This window comes from Puma concolor, chromosome B2, assembly GCF_028749965.1.
Source record: "Puma concolor isolate L17-30 chromosome B2, mPumCon1.1.hap2, whole genome shotgun sequence".
Lineage (NCBI taxonomy): Eukaryota > Metazoa > Chordata > Mammalia > Carnivora > Felidae > Puma > Puma concolor.
In genome coordinates, this window is record NC_141671.1 from 69580554 (window position 1) to 69600806 (window position 20253).

The window sequence follows — 20253 nt, forward strand, 5'->3', positions numbered from 1 at the left end:
AGAGCCTGGAGCCAGTTTCCGATTCTGTGTCTCCCTCTCTCTCTGCCCCTCCCCCGTTCATGCTCTGTCTCTCTCTGTCCCAAAAATAAATAAATGTTGAAAAAAAAAATTTAAAAAAAAAGATCTGAAATGATTTTACTCTACCCTGGGATTAAACCTCTTTCCCTTTAGGGAACACATTTCCAATTTTATAATGGAAGTTAGTGAATATACAGGTCAGTGAAAACATAATTCACTTACTTGAAATCCATTTCATGGTAAACTTTAAAAGATTAAGTTAAATCTCTTAAGAATGGAATAATTGTATTAATATAATATTGGGGCTTTTTAAAAAAGAGTGATTAAAATTTCAAATGTGAAATTGTCAGATTAGCAAACTTTGTTAAGTATTCCCCATGCAGTGGTGAAAATAACAGTGCATTATTCTATAAAAGTGTTTTCCCTTGTTAAACCTGAATTTCTTGTTTGCATACTTTTTTGTTTTTGTTTTTGTTTTTTAAGAGAGAGAGACGGGGAGTGAGTCGGGGAGGGGCACTGGGAGAGGGAGGGAGAGAATCTTAAGTAGGCTCCACGCCCAGTGTGGAGCCGTTGTGGGGCTGGATCTCACAAGTGTGAGATCATGACTTGAGCTGAAATCAAGAGTCAGATGCTTAACAGACTGAGCCATTCAGGTGCCCCTTGTTTGTGTACATTTATCTCTTCTTTCTTTCCTGATACTTTACTAAAATGATAATAGAAGAATAAAAGAAAGAATAAATCTGCACGGGCAAAGAGATTAGAAGAAGTAACAGTAGATGAAGGATTTCAGCAAATTTGAATAGAGGAATAGTGTTTGACTTAGTGAAGCAGAGGAAACTATAAGTTCTTGCAGTGAGGAAAACCAACAAAAAGGGATGATCAAACTGAAGAATCCCTGAAAGGCCTAGGGAGGGTTTGGAGGTTTCAGTTATTAACAAAGGTGAGGGTGAAGCCTCAGGGCAGAAAACAGTGGGGTTGGTTGAAAGGCTGTATGTGAAGAGGTTAGGCCTCCAGGTCCTTAATTAATTGCCAGAAACCAGAGGCCTTGTTCTCTGGAAAACTGAACTTGAGATGAAGATGAACAGATGCTAATGGTTGGAACATCCCCACAAAAAAGTTGAATACTGCCCAGTTGCTTTAGAATGAAGTGTACGAGGTGATGTCTTGATCGCACGCAGAGGTTTAGGCCAGCCTTAGTATCTTCTAAATGTGAATGGAACACTAGATGTGAGGGCACTTGTGATGAGCACTGGGTGTTGAATGTAAGTGGAGAATTACCTCTACTCCTGAAACCAATACTGTACTGTATGTTAACTGAAATTTAAATTAAAAAAATTGATATATATATATAGAAATATAAAGAAAACTATATATATATATACATATATATATAAAGAAAACTAGATGTGTTGAGGAAAGCTTTTCCATGGCAGAGAACAGAAATGGTAGGGGAAAAAAAGCAATAAGAAGGAAACAAAGATAATGGAAGGAAATAAAAAATGTGATTGTGGAAATAAAGCTTGCAGAAGAATTAGAAGGTCAAGTGGGGACATTTCCAAAAAAAAGTAGAATAAAGAGATAAATCGATAATAGAGGAGAATGTGAGAGTAGCAGTCTCATAGAGGTACAACATCAAAATTATAGAACTTTTTGAAAGAGAAAACAGAAAACAGGGGAACACATTTTAAAATAAATAGTAGAAATAGTATTAGATCATTCCTGAGCTTTATATGATTTGTGCCTCCAGACTGCATCTGTTCTCACAGTGTGGGTAGCACAGTGAATTCAAGCAGTGAACAGTTAGCCATGTCATCATGGAAGTTTATAGCATCCATTACGAAAAGATCCTTTAAGCTTGCAGCTTAGAGGGAGAAACAAAGAGGGGTTCATCGGTTTGAGCCCTGCATCGGGCTCTGTACTGACAGCTCAGAGCTTGGAGCCTGCTTCGGATTCTGTGTCTCCTTCTCTCCCTGCCCCTCCCCCTTTCGCACTCTGTCTTTCTCAAAAATAAGAAAAAAACATTAAAAAATATATATTAATTTGAACATTTCAAACATTGATGATATCTACTGTATTCGCATTGCTTTTTCCCCCAATCTGTCAACCTATCCCTCTCTCACTGGTAAACATCTTTGTTCTTCCCTGGCCAAAGTGTTCCACATAAATATGTGACAAAGTGAAATACTCTTATAAGGGAACATCTAGGCAGGATTACTTTGGCTGCCTGACTAAAGTCAGCTCCAGGGAGACTTAACTTAGGTTTTAGAGAAAGCAATTTAAGCTGATCCTGAAAAGTCCAAGGATTTCAACAAATAGAGAATTAGGGAGTAGCATTCTAGACAAATAAAGTAGCAAAAGCAGAAATTTCAAAATGTGAAACTGAAACTGGAGGGCAGTTTGTGAAGGACAAGAAGAAAAAAAGACTTGGTGGAAGATGAAGCTGGAAAGGCAGGTCCATGTGAAAGTGTAAAGGTTCTTAACTCTAATTCTCTGTTCCACAGGCAGTGAACAGCCATCTAATTAAACTGGAAAGATGTTCTGGTAGAAGAGACAGTATGTAAGAATTCAGTATGATGAGAGAAAAAAACATGTCAAAATTAGGGCAGTATCAGAGAGAATGAATGGCAGAATGGGATAGATACCAAACAGCAACAAATAATAACTGAATGCATGAATAAACAAATAAACAGAGTAGGTTTTAGTAGCTGACTGGGTGTTTCAAACAAAATTAGAAGAAAAATTAATACTGTATGAGAAATTTAATCCCTTATCTATAAAGATTGTTAACTGGTTATTAATTTCATGATTATTTATGAGACTGTCTCATAAATCCACTACATAGCAAATTCAATATGGCAATCATCTTTTAAGGTTATTGTTCAGCAACTAGATTTTTCTGATTGTTATAATCTGTTGGACTGTACATATACCTCAAATCAGATCTGTTCATTGCTGGCCATTCAACTTAGCATTTCACACAAATGTGTCGGATAAATAAAACTAAGGAAATAGAGTAACACAATAGATTCTCTAAACATGGATAAAAACACAAAGTTTTACCTAAGAGTTGGCAAAGTTTAGGTGAGAGGTAGATTTTTGTCCAAGTAGATATTGATGAAAAGATTTGTAAGTAGCCAAATAAACACCATTATGGGGATTTCTGAGTTAGAAAAATCTGTCTGGACTGTTGATTTTCACAGCAAGACTTGAGACAAACACAATTTATGTGTTATTATGATCCTTCATAAAAAGTGTTTTATGAAACTACAGTGGTTTTGTCAAGGCACATAAGAAAGTCATCAAATAGTAAACTTTCAAAAACAAAATTAATCACTCTTAAATGTAAAATAGTGATGACTGGATCCAAAGCTTCACACATCTTCCTAACTCATAAAGCATGACAGTATCTCAAAGGAATGGTATTTACAGGGTTAAAGGGCTGCTGTTTCCCTAAACAGAGTTTAAAATAAGCAAACTGTTTTGTTTTTTTAAGTGGATCTCACAATGAAAACCCTCTCTGCAACCACACTTTGGGCATTTTGCCTTCACGCCTAAACCACCAACGCAGCTGTGAATGGTTTCCTTTAAAGCTGCTGCTTTCCACCTACACTAAAATCCAATCTTGAATTTTAACAGTATCGACTTTATAAAGTCCTTAGTTATTAAGGTCAATTGAGTCCAGAAACTTCAAGTCAGAGTAATTTAAGTACTCAGTTACTATTTTTATAATCTCATTCATTTTCTGGACTTAATTACACAGTGATTATTCAACAATTAAAATTCAGCTCAGCTACAATTTAGTCTCAGTTCACAAGAATTACCATCCTAGAATAGAATCTGTTAGAATTACTGAGTACTCTTCATGAAGGAAGAATTTCTTCACACTCTTGGTTTGAGCCTGCTTTTTTCCTTCAGTTTAATTTTTCACATTAAAGTAGTAGTAATCACAATCTTCTCATAAGCCCCATTCAATACTAACAGTGCTTCATAAAGATGCACTTTCATATTACATTTTTTATTGAAGTGATAAGAGAGCAGGCTTTTTAAATAGCCAAATAGACTATTTTAAAAGGCTTTTATAACCTACAACACGGTCCTGCCCTTCCCTCTACCCTTGCCCCTCCTTACGTGGTTGCTCTGTAAACTTGCTGCCTGGCTGTCATTCTAGGGCTTTCCTCACTGCTCTCTCCTGGGTATAGAATAATGAAGTCTTTTCATGTCAAAAAAAAGGTCTTTATTCCACCTTCAGACTTAAATGACAGACTAAACACACACACACACACACACACACACACACACACACACACACACACACACACACACACACACACTGAATTCCAGCTTGAAAGTTACTTTTCTTCAGGATTTTAAAGGTATAGCAAGTGTTTTTACCATCCAGAACTGCTGTCTTTCAGATTCCTGATCATTTTACACCCCTCTTTATTTCTCCCTCTAAGCTGCAAGCTTAAAGGATCTTTCGTAATGGATGCTCTAAACTTCCATGATGACATAGCTAAATGTCACAAACCGCAAGAACTCACAAACCACAAGATCACGACCTTATCTGAAGTTGGTTGCTTAACCGACTGAGCCACCCAGGCGCCCCTCAAATTAACATTTTAAAAAAGTATTAGTCCTAGGGAATTAATAATGCAAGTAAATGTAGACTTTATAAAGCAAGAAAATATTTGTTTTGGTTTTTTCCTCCCTAATTTACTTAACTAAAAAGGAAAGTTTGTAGTTTGGGGTTTGAATCTTCATCTCAGGGACCTTATGTCTTGATTTTTGCCTGGTTTTTGCGCCTAAGTTAGTGTTCTTCAGATGGAGAAAAGATAAGGAAGGAGAAGGTGGTTTAAACTAACTTTGCCCACTTTACAGTTTTTATAGAGACATTGTACGGCACTTATTTCCTGACTGTCCCCTCTCCCCAAGATGTTTGAGTACCTGGGATATTATCACTTAGTTATTTCCTTCCACCACCACCCCCCCCCCCCCACCAGAGATAATGTTTGAATTCTTTTAATGACAATGGGAGATAACTTCGTTATTTTAGGAATTTTTAGGTTTATATTTCTACATGTGTTTCTGTTTTGTAGGAAAAAGATGTGCTTTTGTTTTTTGTTTAGGATGAGAAATAGATTTATTTTTTCTGAGGCTGTGCCTTGCACATAATAGGAATTCAGTAAATCCTTGCAGAATGTATTTGTAATGATGCTACTTCATGGTGCAAAGTCTCCTTGAGATTTTATTCTCTCCAAACAGTTCCCTATAAGTATGTGACATTATGTGCTGAAGAAATTACATTTTGTATAAAGGCATATTGTTAAAGTACTTATGCAGTCTCATCGTTCTGTTGCTACTTCAAATAGTTAATATTTACAGTCACAAGATAGGTATAGTTCTTCTAATTATAAAAGTGAGAAGAAGTGAAATGAAGTGAATCAGTCAGTATTTTCTATAGGAGCTGTTTCAGAATGGATTTGTCAGAGACTTAACATTTCACTGTTGTGATGGTTACCTGTTCTGGTGGTTGGTAGTTGAGAAAGAAAAATTGTTCCCTAAAGTCCATTAATATTTTTCAGTTCTTTCAAAGTTAGTGAAATTACTGTTATCTGCAGAGGTTAGAAAATATTATTAAAATGTGGTTGACTCTAAGGCTTCTACCCATTAATCCTAGGTCATCTGGTTGAGGACTAATTTTGTAAAAAAAAAAAAAAAAACTTGTTGATTCTATTACACTTGCTTTAAAAAAAAAAACAACAACTCAAGTGTCTGGAGGAGTTTGCAATATTTACTCTATGACTAATTAGAAGTTAAAAACAAAATGTATGCCCTGTTGAAAATCTGCCAATTGTGGGGCTTGATCTCATGAATTATGAGATCAAGACATGAGCCAAAATCAAGTCAGATGCTTAACCGACTGAGCCACCCAGGCGCCCCTCAGCTAGTTATTTAAATACAGAGTTAACTGGAAGACAAAAGTACTCATATCATCATGTTTACCTTTTAGCACAGACCACTCAAGCCAAGAATTTCTTGTGTGAAGGAAATAAAAGAACTTCTTGTAGTCTACACATTAAAGAATTTAAATCCAAATCCAAATTACAAGTAAGGAATAATGAACATTTTAGTGTTTATGAAAGAAGTAATAAGATTTTTCATGAAGTCTTTACATATCTTTTAAATTATGTTTGTTTCTTATGCCATTACAAAATAGGTTAGGACAACATAACATTATACAACCAGGTCTTTTTCTAGATCTAGTGACAAATATAAACCAGTGGTGCAGACAAGAAGCTTGATTAGGCAGAGCTATGTAGTGCAGTGATTACAAGTTTGGACTTGGGGTCACACAGGATTCTCATCTTCTCTCTATACTCGTTTCTTAATTGTCTTTGTTGGGGCAATTTGCCTAAACTTCCAAACCTCAGTTTCCAAATGGCGATGGTAGCTGCCTCCCAGAGCTGTAAAAACTAAATGAGATAACATATTATAGTAGTGTAATGTCTGCTGAATAGTGAATAGTCCGTGAAACATTATAGTAATTTTGTTTCCCTTGGCTAACTGAATTGAATTCCATACCAGCTATGAGAAGAAAATTGTCTTCGGTTCCTGTTTTTGTGTGCTATACCCATGCACACACAACCCAAGTTAGTGATGTTAAAAAAACCTTAGTGTTATGGATTATATGAAAACTTTATTGAATATCCTAGGTTTTATTATCTCATTTATGAGTGATAGAAATTATAACAGAATAACACCTTCTACTCTTCCTTTTTAATTTGTGTGTCTCTCAGAGTTTATTCCTCCTGGTCATAGCATTTGAGTTTGTTTTTTTTTCCATTGAATGAATTCCTGTCTCAGGAGAACTATGTGGCCTGCATTAGATTGGACTTGGGGTCAGCTCTTTTTTTTTTTTTTTTTTAAGTTTATTTATTTTGAGAGAGAGAGAGAGCGCGCGCTTGCGTTTGCACGCACACACATGGTGGAGGGGCAAAGAGAGAGGGAGAGAGAGAATCCCAAGCAGGTTCTGTGCTGTCAACACAGAGCTGGATGTGGGGCTGAACCCACGAACGTGAGACCACGACCTGAGCTGAAATCAAGAGTCAGACGCCTAACCAGCTGAGCCACCCAGGTGTCCCAGATTCAGTGTCACCTCTTAAAATGACCTTGCTGCTTGTAGGTGAAAATCAACTTCTATTATGCACATTTTAGGAGAGTTAAGATGCTCACAGTGTCAATGATGTATTTAAAAGACAGGATTGTTCAGGCTTCTTATTACCTTGGTTAATAGTGTACCATCCAGGTTGTGGTTTGCTTACATATAGATCTGTTAGTTTCTGAAAAATCTAATATTGACTCAAGGCCTGGGATTTAAACTGTAGAATATTTCAATTTGAGCAGAATGGGGCCATTTTAAACACAGGAGGATCCTTCAGGAAGAAAAGGCCTTTCTTTCTTTTTGGTTGAAGACCAAGTTAAAATTTCGTTAACCACTTAATAGGAGATCAACATTATCCTGTGGTGGAGAAAATGAATTAGTCTTTAATCTTTTACAAACTCCTTTTTGAAAGACCAACAAACTTTTAAGAAATAACTTTTAAATCTAGCACTCAGTACAAAACCAGGTAAGTTCTGGATGTAATCACTGGACAATAAACAAGATTAGTCACGGGGTATGAAAAATCTAAATCACCTGGGATAAATTAATATCTTGTTTAGGTATTTTACCATCTGTAAGAGAAATTTTGAGCTTCTGAAATAAACTGAGATATTGAGTCTCTGAAGAATACAAGAGCTTTCTCTAGAATGGTCTACATTTTGGCTAGGTTATTTTAGTATAGATTATCTACATATATTGTTTAAATTATGGCTAATTCAAATTTGTTTTGTGATAGTAATTTAGGTAAGAGTTTATAGCTGAAGTATAGTTTATGATTTCTTCTCTGAAAATCTGAAAGAAAATCATATAACCAACTCTCATAATTATAGTAATATGCATTTGGAGTAATTTGCCAGATGGTATCAGTTTTCAAATCATTTTATAAATATTTTAAATATTTAATAACGATATGAATTTATCAATATTTGCTTTTAATTTTTTTAATGTTTAGTTTTTTAGAAAGAGAGACAGAACATGAATGGGGGAGGGGCAGAGAGAGAGGGAGACACAGAATCCAAATCAGGCTCCAGTCTCTGAGCTGTCAGCACAGAGCCAATGCAGGGCTCAAACCCATGAACCATGAGATCATGACCTTGAGCCAAAGTCAGATGCTTAACCGACCAAGCCACCCAGGCACCCCTGCTTTTAATTTTTTTTAACCCTCTTTTTTTGTTGCAAGTTAATCTTAGCTATACTAGTTAAGCTGAAGTTACCTTTGGTGTTTAAACCTATGTCTAGGAATCAAGTGGTAATAGACTTAGCTTTAAATATTAATCAGTATATTAAGCTTTCTGAGGCTATATTTGGAATTACAGTATAACTTTGGTAAAGATGGTCAGTCATCAGGACTGATCACAGGATCAGTTGGACCTACTACTGTTAAAACCAGAGTGTCATAGCTGACCTAGACATTTCTTGTCTTTCTTATAATGTTGTAGATTGAGAAACGTTGGAGTTCTTATTTTCTCATCAATATCTAAACCCGTAACAGTGACTGGCATGTAAGAGGTGCTTGGTAAATATTCATTGAAAAAATAAATGAGTGAAGATATTAATTAAATTGAAGTAGTTTTTAGATATTGTTATCTTGAGATAATTTCTTATTTTTTTGTCATGAGTTCGGACTTTGTGGTAGGTTTTTTCTCCCCATTGTTAATGAATGTTTGTTGTTGATAAAGCAAGATAATAGCAATAAATTTCAGTACTAATGTTTAATGATGCATAATCCAGTATTACAGCAATTAAATAATTCCTGTATTTTGTACAACTAGCAGAACAAGCTTGACTTGGAAATGTTTTCTAGGAAGACCTTTTCAAAGGTAACTTACTAACTAGAGGGAACGCTACTGAAATGTTTTTGAGAATTTCATTGTACAAAGACGTTCGTAATGGAACTGATATGGGCAGTGAAAGATTGTTCTAGGTACACACAGAATGCACCAGCCATGGCCAGCTGTTACCTGGTGCTCAGTGTTCACAGTATCTGCACACCTGAGAAGCTAATAGCCTTCAGGATAGACTGATACAGATTAGAGTAGCTGCCAGTTTAAAGCTTGTGTGCCAAAGGTACACATAACATTATTTTCATTAGCAAGCCCAGGGCCTGGCCAGATGAAAGAGTAGTCTTTTTAAAAGGCAAATTTGATACATCTATGCCACCCTCTTACCCCCAACTGGGATATAAGATCCTGGAGGGCAGGGATTTTTGCCAGTTTTGTTTACTGGTTTATTCAGGTGGTTATTTTCCTATTAAAAAGCAACATGAGGCCAGATTGTGTCCTTTTGCTTGCCATTATAGCTCCAGCACCTGGAACTATGTAGTACATAATAGGAGGCTAAGTAAGTAATTAATGGAGTAAGTTAATGTAGAAGGCAAACTTAAAAGGATTCTGCATATTCTGTTTAATGCTCCTTTCTTCCTTTTTGATATCTTGTTCTTTTAGCACAACTGTAAATTACCTTTAGCTAGTACTCAATTCCTAATACCCCAGACAGTAAAATATAAGGCACTGTTATGTATCATGGCTATATTTAAAGTGTAATCTTTGAATGTAAAGGAGTAGGTGATGACTCATAGTTTGTGGAATGGGCCTACCGGTTCTGTTTATGGCCCAGGATTGTTATATTGGGATTATCACTAGAGTTGTCAAGAAGGAAGAATATGGATGTGTATTATTTGTCACTCTAGCCTTTAATACATTTGCTCCCCAGGGAGATTTCTGGTGATATGCTTCTTACCTTTAAACAAAGAATAAACGAAAAGTTAGCTAATAACCTCTGAAAGGGTACTGATTGCCTTCTATGGATTACTTAGTGCTTCTACAGATTACAGTTGACCCTTGAAAAACTTGGGGGTTAAGGGTGCTGACCACCTGCCACAGTTGGAAATCTGCATATAACTTTTTTTTTTTAATGGTTATTTATTTTTGAGATAGAGACAGAGTATGAGCTGGGGAGGGGAAGAGAGAGAGGGAGACACAGAGTCCAAAGCAGGCTCCAGACTCCAAGGTGTCAGCACAGAGCCCGACACAGGGCTCCAACTCATGAGCTGTGAGATCATGACCTGAGCTGAAGGTGGCACCCAGGTGCCCCTAACTTTTTTTTTTTTTTAATAATTTTTTAAAGTTTTGTTTATTTATTTTGGGAGAGACAGAGAGAACATAAGCAGGGGAGGGGCAGAGAGAGAGAGAGAATCCCAAGCCGACTCTGCAAGGGCGGCACAAAGCCTGGCATGGGGTTCGAACTCATGAAACTGAGATTATGACCTGGGCTGAAATCAAGAGTTGGATGCCTAACCAACTGAGCCACCCAGGCACTCCTGCATATAACTTTTGACTTTCCCAAAACTTTATTGGTAGTGAGAACTGCAAGGATAACTTTTTACTGTGATGCACAGTATACTGGAGAGATGAACTGTTCACTCAGAGATGATTGTCACGTGGTATTTTAAGCCAGTACTCACAGCACTTGAGCTTATTGCAGTAGCAAGAGGAGGTGACTATGAAATTATTACAGTAGTATAATGTGCACTACAGTTAATTTTAGGTATTCAGTACTAATTGAATTTTTGGTATTCAGTACTAATACTGGATTCAATACTGTATCTTTTTTTTTATGGTTCTATCAACTGTGAATGGTGTCATGTATGGTCTGTGTGTAAATTTTGATAAATTACAACTTTTAAAATAGATTTATATATATTTTATGGTAGCAAATGATAAATTAGGCAAATACATATATAAATTTTATGAGACTAGTATCTGTATTTTGTACATTCATGATATACCTTTTTCTTAATTTTTCAACATTTCTAGGCTATGTGGTTTGTGAGGTTTTTCAAATTGTTACAAATCTCCAAAAAATTTTCCAATGTATTTATTGAAAATCCACATGTAAGTGGACCCATGCAGTTTAAACCCATGTTGTTCAAGGGTCACCTGTACTTCTGTAGATCACTATAGTGCTTACTTAAAAAATTTCAGTTGTCAATTAAGTCTAAAAAACGAGATAATTTTTGGTTGATGCATATTGTAGAACATTTCCATTCTTTTCCCGAAAAACATAAGGAATTTCAAGAATTTTAAATTTGCTGACCTAACTCCAGGGGTAATGCATATATAGTCAGGCTTTAATGTGTTTAAGGTTTCTAGTATAATAGCACTGGGAATTGGGATGTCTTTAAAAAATTTTTTTTCAATGTCTTTTTAAGTACTCTTCATAAGCAGACATGCCTTAATAAGTATGAATGTTGATTGCATGGGTTTTTTTTTTTTCTGAATGATTTTCTGGGAGTAAACAGTAAGTAACATGCCCAAAATAATTTTGTCTTCTGTTGTGGGATGAAAAGTAAGACTTCATTACTGAAGGTATTTGTTATAAGTATTTAGGATTCTAAAAACAATTAAGTGAAACCTTTATTTATGTTTGAGAGAGAGAGGGAGCATGTGTGGGCATGTGTACAAGTGGGGGAGGGGCAGAAAAAAGGCTAGAGAGAATCCCAAGCAGGCTCCCCACTGAGTTGAGGCTCATACTCACAAACCATGAGATCATGACCTGAGCTGAAATCAAAGAGTCAGATCATTAACCAACTGAGCTACTCAGACACCCCAATTAAGTGAAACCTTATTAAAAAAAAAGGTTTATTCTAAGAGAATATTAGAATAGTAAGTAGAAGATATTTAATAGGGGAGGGTATGAGTTGTCCACAGTTTCTCCAGGCACAAGTACATCATCAGTACAGAGTTAGAATAAAACAAGTTCAGATAAGAATCTGGGCTAAGCTTCATGTGGTCCAAGGTCAGTGGATGTCTTTTATGACAGTGCTCAATGTGGCTGCCTCTTGGGTTATACTGCTCCAGTTTGGGCCAGTATTTTGCCTAAGTACAGGGCTCTAAGTTGGAAATAATTTTCCTTCAGAATTTTATAGGCATTGCTTTGTTGACTTCCTGTTTCAGTGTTGCTGAAGCCATTTTGATTCATGATCCTTTGGACATGACCCATGTTTTTTCCCTTCTTTTTTCTCTGATTTCTCTAGATGTGTGTAGCATCTTCTCTTTATTTCTGGTGGTCTGAAATTGGACATTGTGTGTGTGTGTGTGTGTGTGTGTGTGTGTGTGTGTGTTTTCCCAGTTATTGTATTGAGGACTTAATGGACATTTTGGCTAGACTCTAGGAAATCATGCCTTTCAGTTCTGGTGAATTTTCTTTCAACATTTTAGTTTTCTCCCTTCTATTTTTTGAGGGGGGTGGGCAGGATGTCTGTTTTTCCTGGTATTTTGATGCTTAATAATTTTACGTGTTTCATTTTCGTATCTCTTCTTTTTCTTCTCTCCCCCCCTACTTTTTATCTTTTTTTCTTGGCTTTCTGTAAAATTGCCTCAACTTTATATTTTATACCTTCTAGTGAATATTCATTTCTAGTGTTATGCTATTAAAGGAAAATTATGTTGACACTTGTTAAGATGATAAGATTATTCAGGATTATTGCAGTAGGAGTGTATTAGTCTATTTGGTCTGCCATAACAGAATGTTATAGATTGGATGTCTTATATAATAGAAATTTATTTTTTCACAACTCTGGAGGCTGGAGGTCTGAGATCAGGATGCCAACACGGTTGGGTTCTAGTGAGGACTGTCTTTCTGGCTTTCAGATGGCCACCATTTTGCTGTGCACTCACATGGCCTTGGTTGGGGAGCAGGATCTGAGATCTCCTTTCCTCTTTTTATAAGACCACCAGTCCTATTGGATCAGGATCTCACCCTTATAATGTCATTAACCTGATTACCTCCTAAAAGCCCTATCTCCAGATATAGTCATATTACGAATTAGTGTTCACATATTAAAAAAATATGAATTGAGGCGGGAATGACAAAATTCAGTCCATAACAGACACAGTCAGTTTATAACAAGGGATGTTAAAATAGGGGAGAGAGATCAGGCTCAACTTGGAGGACAGAAAAGGCAGCTGGGGATTATAGCCAATGAGCAGAGTGAGAGGGTCAGTGAATGCAAAGTAAGAGAAAACAACAAGGATAAGGGATTCTTGAAGGCAGTTTAAGGATTTATATATCAAAGGTAGGGGATGAAAAACTTAATCAGATATCAAGGGAAGGGAAATTTCTCCAAAGTGGCTTATCAGGATTCTTGCTAAAACTGGCCGATGTAGGCCCAACAAGGATAGTACAGACATGGAAGGCCTAGTTGCATGGCCTCATCAGGAAGCAGGCTCAGAAGAGCCTAACTAAAGTTTGGTCAGGGAGAGGGTTTTTGTTAGCAAGTGGCAATTTTTATATGTACACCATTAATTCTTTCTGGCATTTCTCTTTCCAGAGACCTGGTCTTTTCCAGAGAATAACATCTAAGCTTCTCTTGGGGTAGTGATGGGAGAGTGGGGAGGCATTTGCCCAGTGATGTGAAGTATGTGCGTGTTGGTGGTGTTAGGAAATCTCTTTCTTTTTTCTTTTTTTAAATTACTTATTTATTATTTATTTTGAGAGAGAGAGAGGAGAGAGAGCAAGCAGGGGAGGGACAGAGAAAGAGAATCCCAAGCAGGCTTTGCTCCGTCAGTGCAGAGCCCGATGTGTGGTTCTAAGTCATGAACTGTGAGATTATTACCTGAGCTGATATCAAGAGTTGGATGCTTAACTGACTGGGCCACCTACACACTCCAGAAAATCTCTTTTTATGTATTTATTTGTTTGTTTATTTATTTATTTTTAACGTTTATTTATTTTTGAGACAGAGACAGAGCATGAACGGGGGAAGGTCAGAGAGAGAGAGGGAGACACAGAATCTGAAACAGGCTCCAGGCTCTGAGCTGTCAGCACAGAGCCTGACGCAGGGCTCGAACTCACGGACTGCGAGATCATGACCTGAGCCGAAGTTGGACGCTTAACCGACTGAGCCACCCAGGCGCCCCCAGAAAATCTCTTTCTTTTTTTTTTTTTTTTCAACGTTTTTTTATTTATTTTTGGGACAGAGAGAGACAGAGCATGAACGGGGGAGGGGCAGAGAGAGAGGGAGACACAGAATCGGAAACAGGCTCCAGGCTCCGAGCCATCAGCCCAGAGCCCGACGCGGGGCTCGAACTCACGGACCGCGAGATCGTGACCTGGCTGAAGTCGGACGCTTAACCGACTGCGCCACCCAGGCGCCCCTTTTTTTTTTTCAACGTTTTTTTATTTATTTTTGGGACAGAGAGAGACAGAAAATCTCTTTCTTAAACAACTTTCACCTAGTCTTTCTTATGTTAGACCCCCTCTTTTTACTCTTGGTTCTAGAAGTATTTTCGCAGTAGAGTTCTCTGTCTTTTGAGATTCAGGGGTAAATGTGGGTTGTCTTCCATCTTTCCCTATTCCTGACTTGAGATTCAGTCCTTTCAGGTTTCCTGAGTCAGTTGCCTCTCAGCCATTTGATTTTCAACTTCCCAAATATTGTTGCTGTTGTCCCCTCTTTGTTTTTTCCCATCCTTATGGATTGATTTTTTTTTTTTTTTTTTTTTTTGAAGAATCACTACTGTAGATTTAGGTATTAGATGAAGGGGCAACATTACATGTGTGCCTTTAAATCTGTTATCTTAATTGGGAAGTTGTGGCAAATTGTTCAAATAGGAAAGCAATTTCAATTGTCCAAAGGAATTTGCCATTCTTTTTTGAACTTTGGGAATTTTGCTTTGCTGTGATTTTTTTCCCCCAGATATTTAATTATTCCTAAATGATATTTCATGACTATTCTGTAATGTCCTTCTGTATTTAAAAGTGTCACAAGACCATTTTTGCAAAATTTACTGGTAGCTTCAAACAATGGATATTGGGGAAAATAAGGGGAGAGGTGTGACTAGTATCTGTTGGGTATCATGAGAATGGTGATCTCAATTTTATGTCACTTAATCCTCATAGCAATTCTGTAAGGTAAGTGATATCACTTATGGGTAAAGATAAAGATAATGATCAGAGAGATTAAGTAACTTGCTTAAGAGCTAGTCAGACAGTGGTGGAGCTTAATTTCAAGCTTAGGTTTTTAAGACCTTTCAACTCTTCCTAGTTCACCATATCCTCTTACTCTTCCCAAATTGTGTGAACAATTCATTCATTCACTCAGTGAATATTAAGTTGCCTGCTCTGTGTTGGGCTTTGGGAACACAGAGAGGTCTAGTTCATGCCCTGATAGAGCAGGAATGACATGGTCAGATTTACCTTTCAGTTGGATTTCTGGTGATCTGTGCACATTGGCAAGAGTAGCAGTGGGAAGCTAAGTTAATTACAGAAGTCCTAGTAAAAGGCCATGTTGGTTTTGACTAGGATGGCAGAGGTGAAACAGAGAAGTGGGTAAAAATAAGATACCTGTTGGAGGTAGATTTGATAGGTTTAGAGGAGTGATATGGATTTGCAAGGAGCTAGAAGAATTGAGGATGACCCCATGTTTGATTTGAACTGAGTGTTGTTGGTGCCTTAACTGATAAGGAAGAACAGGCTGGGGTGGTGGGACAGAGTAATGATATAATAATCATGTTACATCTTTTAGGTATATTTGTGAGGAGAAGATGTCCACTAGACGCATAAAATCTGGGGACTCAGTTCACTGGTGTTCTGGGCTAGAGCAATAAATTTGGGCATCACTCACCTAAAGATGGTACTTAAAGCCATGGGACTACATATGATTCTTTAGGTAAAGTGTGTAGATGTAAGGTGTGGTAATGTAAGTCTGCTCAATGTTACTGATTGACTTCTGTGGAGAATCTTCATTTAATTTCTTAACTTGGAATACGCATAATCCTAATAGCCTTTGCTGCATGGGGAAAAGCGCATCTCACTATTGAAGACATTAACCAATAAGTACATTGCAAACATGCCAGTTGTTACTAGCTTTTTGATTGAACTACATACTATACATCCTTGACTTTCATAAGGAAATAGACTTGACAACATCCACAGGGGAAATCCCAGATTTGAGAATGCCACAAAAGAGGAGAGTTTATGGCACATGTGTCAATTTTTCTTTAAGTATAGATAAGTAATGAAAAATAAGTTCCCACTGAGATGATGAAACCAGAACATCTAGGATCACTCACTAGCCAATTTGTGATTACCCATTAGTCTCCTAGAATCCAAGCTCATTAAAATTAAATGTCTTACATGTCATGAACCCTTTGGCATATTCTCAAAAGACAGAATTGCAAAGATATGAGATTGCTCATATTAGATATGAGATTACTAAGCATAGAAGCTTTAGAAGAACACTTGAAAAATTACATTAGAATTCACAATAGGCAAAAACTGGAAACGATCCCAATGTCCATCCGTAGGACAACAGGTAAACAATTGTGGTATAATCAGTCAGTGGGCTAGTATATACAACAACATGGTTGACTGTCAAGAACATTTTGTTGAATCAAATAAGCCATATGCAAAAGCGATAAGATTTCATTTATGTGAAGTTCAAGAAAAGATAAAAAGTAATCTGTGATGAGAGAAACCAGAACAGTAGATGCCTATGGGGGTTAGGGTTTGACCAGAGGAGGTATAAGGGAACTTCCAGTTCTATATGGAAATGTTCTATATATTGATGGCAGTGTTTGTTAGATGGGTATATCTAGTTGTCGAAGCTCACCAACGTGTATACATGGGATTTGTACATTTCACTGTATATAAGTTTTACCTCAGTAAAAAAAGAAAAACAAAAACAGTATGCTGAGTGGTACTGTGAAGATACCATAGGGGGCAACATGGGTGAGGCATCCTTGTAGTTTCAGATTGTCAGGGAAATTTTCCCAGAGGAGATAATCTTTCACACGTCTCATTTTTATCCCTTTAGGTCTACAATGACTTTTGTTAAACTCTTAGCTAACTCCGCACAATAACATCTATTCCTAGGACAACTGTTTATTGTGCTATCCAGAATACTTCAGCGAGTAAAAGGAAGTGTTGTTATAAATTACACTGGAGCAATAAGTGAACATTATGGCTGTTTCGGTTTCTGTACTTCTCAAAGTGCAGTACTCCACTGCAATCACAATTGAAGGAAGGCAGTAGCAGAGCAGGTGTTACTTGAGGGTTGAGTAGCCTCTGCTTGGTCCTTATCTAAAGGTGGATAAAAAGGGTCAGGGTGCAGCCACAAGATGAAAGGGGGTGGGGTTTACCTGTGATAGGGTCAGACATGTGTTTCTATGAATTGCAATCCACATGTTAGCTTTCTAAAAAAGTATTTATTTTTTATTTCCAAAGTTATTCATGTTGTTTTATTTGTTCCTTTCAAACAGAAAATAGATACTCCCTTCAAAAATGGAGGATGGAAAGCCCGTTTGGGCGCCACACCCTACAGATGGATTTCAAATGGGCAATATTGTAGATATTGGCCCTGACAGCTTAACCATTGAACCCTTGAACCAAAAAGGCAAGGTGAGTTTCTCAGAAAGATTTCAAAATTTGATTTTTTTTTTTCTATAGGTGTGTCCCTTCTTAATGAAATAGATATTCCTAGCTCAGTATAAGGGAAAACAATTTTCTGGTAAGTGAATCTTAGTTTTCTAGTGAGTTATTTATTGTTTTATATCGTAGGGGAAAAATGGGATCCTATCATAAAATCAGACAAATCTAGTGAGCCTTTCATATCATTTTTAAGAAATAGTTATATAATAAAATATGAACAGTAACATTTTTATTCCTTATATTGCTCAAGTTATTAATATGTCTGTGATGTAGTCAATATATTACAAAAGTATGAAAAGTGAATGGGATTATTTTACCAAATTTTGTTTTTTGCATTAGCTTCTAGATGATTTTCTTAAGCTTTTTATTTACTTAAATTTATTAGCATGAGATTAGATACTTAATAGAGCATATTCTATTAAGTATAGATACTTAAGTCTTAAACATACCTATTATTATTGTGTTATAATGATAGCTTTTTGTTATAATGATAGTTTTTAAAACATAAAAGCATACTTTAATTTTGTACACATGGCATCTGTTTATTTTCTTTTTTGTTTTTTTTTTCAATGTTTATTTATTTTTGAGAGATAGAGTCAGAGCATGAGTAGGGAAGGGGCAGAAAGAGAGGGAGACACAGAATCCAAAGCAGGTTCCAGGCTCTGAGCTGTCAGCACAGAGCCTGACATGGGCCTTGAACCCATGAGAACCTTGAGAACATGACCTGAGCCAAAGTCAGATGCTTAATTGACTGAGCCACCCAGGCGCCCCTATTTCTTTTTATGCCTAGACATAGACTAGACAGTATTACAAAATGGGAGTTTGGGGAAAAAGTGATCTGGAGTCTCTTTGGTCTTCATGGGGACTGTAAGGTCTGCCTTTGTGGGAGAACTTAACAATTTTCAGTTTAATAAATACTGTTAAACACCTCTTACTAAATTAAATTTGTTGATGTCATTTCTGTTTACTTTAGACTTTGAGAATGTTCGTGAATAATTTATATTCTACTGATACATGGTTAACTAATGCCATATGACTGCCATCCTTCTGGGAACCTTAGAAAAACAAGGTGGATCTCTCATGAGGTCTTTTCACAGAGAAAACTATTCTGTTACTGTAAACAACCCAGGAACCTAAATGCATAATATATAATGTGCCATGTTAGAGGAGGCCAATTAAAGATGCTCTCAGGCAAGAAAACACAAAGTGTTTCTAGTTTTTCTTCTTATTAACCAAGGACCTCTTTGTACTTACAATGCCATACATGTTCAGAGAATGAAAGGGTTAAGAAATAAGTTCAATTATTTTCATGTATTTGAAATTGTAGGGGAAGGAAAATTTTCCTCTACCCTTTCAGGTCCCTGGCTGGACCTAAGGATCAACTGACATAAGACAGAGTCACTGTTAAAAAGCATACCATTTTTATTAAATTTTTACATGTACTTGGGAACCTTCACAAGAGAATGAAGATCCAAAGAAGTGACCAGAGGAGAAAGGTTTTATACCTTTTTGACAAAGAAACAAAAAAATTTGTGAAGAATTGATAAGACAAACGGGGTTTGGGCTAAGGGTAGTACATTGTGGTGAAGTAATTAGGAAGATAAGAGTTAGTATGACTAAGTTATAGATTTCTCTTGGCCTTGATTCCCTTTCTCTTCTTTCTTCCTGGTACAGGGAGGTCACTTTTCACATAGGAATTTTATGTCCTGATTTCAGGGATAAAAAGGAGGGTGACAGTGGCATTCTTTCACCTGCTGTTTCTCAAGAGCCGTTTAATTCAAAATGATCAGTATGTCAAAGTAGTATATTTAGGGAGGGATAGAAATTTAGTGAGCCTTTCATTATCCTTCAAAGTCTTTTTTCATTTTTGTTTAATGTATTTCATAAGCACAGTAAATGAAAAGGCTGCAATGAAATGAAAAGTATTATTTTCTAGGTATATTCTGCTATATATATTTTGTTATATCCACAAAATAATTCAATTCAGTCATAGAGGAAACTTGATTTATGAATATATGCTTTTTCATATTTTAAATATCTTATGTGCTTCCAACTGTGCCTTATTAGTATTAATGAGGTACACATAGAGAACCAATAAAAACACTGAAGATTTAAAATGTGGAGTTATGAAAGCTTATGGATCTGTAGGTTATTCTATAAATGAAGAAGCTTCTTTCCGTAAAAATGTTTTGGAGGTTAACAAATTCACAGGGATTGCTTCTAACTTTGATTTTTTTCCCTACTCTCTGAGCAGGGTCTTAATAAGTTATAAAATGACATAATAATCATACAGTTAAAAAGATCCATAAGAGAAGCAATCTTTTACTTAGGTAATTCCTGGTAGAGAGATCATCATCTTTTGAATATTAGGGAATTAAGTGCATAAAGTGATGGACAAGTCCAGTAGATCTGTTTGCTGATATAGTAGAAAGAATGGAAGAGGGTGTGATTGGCTCTAGTGGGAAACATGTCTTTGATGATAGTAATGGCTTTTAAAATTTTCTGATTGTGACCAATATTAAGAAATAGATTTTACATTGCATTTGATATGTGTGTTTTATGTGTGTGTATTTATAAGAAAGAGATTATACATGTCAGGGAGTAGTATTGTGCATGTGAATGCATATTCATGAATGAAACATTAT

General features: G+C 36.5%; 1 protein-coding gene across 9 annotated transcripts in view; it reads left to right on the top strand.

Moving 5' to 3' along the window:
- MYO6 (myosin VI) overlaps positions 1 to 20253 on the top strand; it is a 146629-nt gene that overhangs the window by 41840 nt on the left and 84536 nt on the right. For all 9 annotated transcript variants that reach the window (XM_086707265.1, XM_086707266.1, XM_086707267.1 and 6 more), the window contains exon 2: positions 17440 to 17578. In XM_086707265.1, the coding sequence (XP_086563391.1) occupies positions 17462 to 17578 (117 nt within the window). In that variant the 5' untranslated portion in view covers positions 17440 to 17461. The remainder of the gene's footprint in view (positions 1 to 17439; positions 17579 to 20253) is intronic.